The sequence below is a fragment of the Theropithecus gelada genome, chromosome 14, assembly GCF_003255815.1.
Source record: "Theropithecus gelada isolate Dixy chromosome 14, Tgel_1.0, whole genome shotgun sequence".
Taxonomy (NCBI): domain Eukaryota; kingdom Metazoa; phylum Chordata; class Mammalia; order Primates; family Cercopithecidae; genus Theropithecus; species Theropithecus gelada.
Genome location: NC_037682.1, coordinates 61,109,712 through 61,113,131, shown reverse-complemented (window position 1 = coordinate 61,113,131; position 3,420 = coordinate 61,109,712). Strand labels below are relative to the sequence as shown.

At 38.7% G+C, this 3,420-nt stretch overlaps 1 protein-coding gene across 1 annotated transcript; it reads left to right on the top strand.

Moving 5' to 3' along the window:
* Positions 1-476: 476 nt before the first annotated feature.
* LOC112606918 (olfactory receptor 52N2-like) lies at positions 477-1,441 on the top strand. The gene is given in 2 exon segments (XM_025357877.1): positions 477-1,239; positions 1,242-1,441. Coding segments are annotated over 2 exon segments (963 nt in total).
* Positions 1,442-3,420: the final 1,979 nt, after the last annotated feature.

Below are 3,420 nucleotides of genomic sequence, written 5' to 3'. Positions count from 1 at the left end.
TCGAGTTGGATCAGGGCTGAATTCATAAGTATTTATTATGGTAAGTTTTTTCACATAGAATGCTTTATATTGGGAAAAGAAATAACAATAATGGTAGTGATTACTGATAATATTTGTTGAGTATTCACTATATACTATGTACAGTTTTAGCACATTACATAAATTATCTTATTGAATAATCTTGACAATGTTCTGATTTTAGGAATTATTATCTCATTTTAGATTGAGGAAACTGAGGCATAAAATGGTAAAATGACTCACCAGTATCATACACCAGGAAGAACAGGAAGTGGAATGTGAAGTTAGGCAGTCTAAATTCGGAGGGATTTAATCACCTCTTCTCATTTTAGACATCTTAGAGAAGTCACTGTATTCTTGCATTATTTCTAAGCCCTCTACTCAGCACTGATTTCATTTCTGGTCTAAGAAACTGCCACTGCTAAAGAGTGTAAAATGCTCTTCTCCTGTCAGCCATCATGTCTGGGGTCAATAGCTCCAGCCTGACCCCAGGATTCTTTATCTTGAATGGCATTCCTGGGCTGGAAGCCACATACATCTGGATCTCCCTGCCATTCTACTTTATGCACATCATTGTTGTCGTGGGGAACTGTGGGCTCATCTGCCTCATCAGCCATGAGGAAGCCCTGCATCGGCCCATGTACTATTTCCTGGCCCTGCTCTCCTTCACTGATGCCACCTGGTGCACCACCACGGTACCTAATATTCTGTGCATATTCTGGTTGAGCCTCAAGGAGATTGACTTTAATGCTTGCCTGTCCCAGATGTTTTCTGTCGATACGATGACAGGGATGGAGTCTGGGGTGCTCATACTCATGGCCCTGGACCGCTATGTGGCCATCTGCTATCCCTTATGCTATGCCACCATCCTTACCAACCCTGTCATCACCAAGGCTGGTCTTGCTACCTTCTTGAGGAGTGTGATGCTCATCATCCCATTCACTTTCCTCACCAAGTGCCTGCCCTATTGCTGGGGGAACTTCATCCCCCACATCTACTGTGACCACATGTCTGTGGCCAAGGTATCCTGTGGCAATTTCAAGGTCAATTCTATTTATGGTCTGATGGTTGCTCTCCTGATTGGTGTGTTTGACATCTGCTGTATCTCTGTATCTTACACTATGATTTTTCAGGCTGTTATGAGCCTGTCATCAGCAGATGCTCGTCACAAAGCCTTCAGTACCGGCACATCTCACATGTGTGCCATTGTGATCACCTATGTTCCGCTTTTGTCACTTTTTTCACTCATCATTTTGGAGGACACAATATCCCAAACCACATACACATCATCGTGGCCAACTTTTATCTGCTACTGCCTCCTACCATGAACCCAGTTGTTTATGGAGTCAAGACTAAGCACATTCGGGAAAGTATGATTAAATTTTTACTTGGAGACAAGGTTAACTTTACCTGTGACAAATGAAACATAGAATAGACATGTTGTTTGAGGTGGTGAGAAAATAATGGAGACAAAAATTTCATAAAAGATGTGAATAAAATGGTATTAAAATCACAGCCTGCAATTTACCCATGTAACAAACTTGCATGTGTACCCCTTAAACCTAAAATAAAAATAGAAATAAAAAATCAAAATAAAGACATAAATTCATAAGTCACCATAATATGACAATTTTCTGAAGTCTTTGCAGGTACATGAATTTGTGTGTGTTGCTAGTGGGGACAAGGATCTTCCAAAGCAGAGAATGCAGAATAAAGAAGTAATATACCCATTATTTAAAGAGTTGAGTTTCCTAAGCATTTATAGACTCACATGTCTGTGAGACCAGAAAGGTAATAAAATGAGGACAGTAGACCTGGTGACATTCTATGCATTGTGTGTAAGAAGGGGAGGCTATAGAGACATAGGGAAACATGGGTCCAGTGTTCAATATTTTTCAGTATTTTTTAAAGACAAGCTAGATTTATATGTTCTATGAAATCTCCCAATTTTAATTGTTGGCAAAATAAGTGTTAAAGTACTGTATAATTCATAGAAGAATGTCCAGGGATTCTATTTTTCTCATGTCATCAGTTTAGCGTCTCCATTTAAAATAGATCTAAATGGAAACAATAGACTCCAGGGTCTTCAAAAGGAGTGAGAAGAATAAATGCTGAAAAGCTTTCTGTTGGATACTACTTTCACTATCTGGGTGAAAAAGTCTGCAGAAGCCCAAACCTCAGCATCATGCAATGTAACTTTGCAGCAAACCTGCACATGTACGCTCTGAATCTAAAGTAAAAATAAAATAAATAAATAAATTATAAAATTGATCTGAAAATATAATTGTTATATTATTGACTGAGCAGGCAAAACATTATGTTATTAGTATGTAATGTATTTATTCATTCACTCATTAATTCATTTTTTGACACACTAATTTAAGCAATATTATTAGTCATACCTTAGATTTATTGAGAGGGAGGCAGATGATACAGTTCCTGGTTTCAAGATACTCAGAATCTGGACTGTAGCCAGGGATATGTGAGAAGACATACATATGAAAGAAAGGGGAGAGAGAAAAAATAAATGCAGTGTGAAGGACGTAAAAAGTTAGTAGGAAAGAATTGGGGGAAATACAACATCGGTTTCGGATTCAATTCATCTCAAGTTTTAAGTCCTCTGTCTTTTAACTTCTAGCCACCAGAAATTAAGAGTTGAGCAGGCTACATAATCTCTCTAAATTTTGACTTCCATATTTTCTTCCAAATGTGAAAAAGAAAATGTATCATAGAGATGTTTCTTCTGATTAAATGCTCTGATGCAAAAAAAAAAAAGCATGTAGCACAGTCTCTGATGTATACTAACCATTCAATAAATTTTAGTTATTTTTATGAGCTATTAGTTTCAACTCTGATTCATTATGAAAATTATAGTTTGATGATAAATCTTTCCAGTTGTACAGGCAGTGCACAGTGCAGTATCAATTTTGTGTGGGCAAGCTTTCTTTTCTTTTCCCTTGTTTTTTTGAGATGGGGTCTCACTCTGTCACTCATGTTGGACTGCAGTGGCATCATCTCGGCTCACTGCAACATCTGCCTCCTGGGCTTAAGCAATCCTCCCACCTCAGCCTCCTGAGTAGTTGTGACACAGGCATACCCCACCGTGGCCAGCTAATTTTTTGTATTTTTAGTAGAAACAGGGTTTCTCTCTGTTGCTCAGGCTGGTCTCAAATTCCTGAGCTCAGGAGATCCACCTGCCTTGGCCCCGCAAAGTGCTGGGATTACTGGTATGAGCCACCATGCCTGGCCATAGGCAAGTTTTCATTGAGTTCTCATGAACATACTGTCAGTGTCAGCCAACAAGTTTTTCTGGGTCAAGTTTTGCCTGACTCCATGCTATACGCTGAGAAATGTAAATGAAAACAAAAACACTAGTTAATTCCTTGTCTAGTAGACAATATA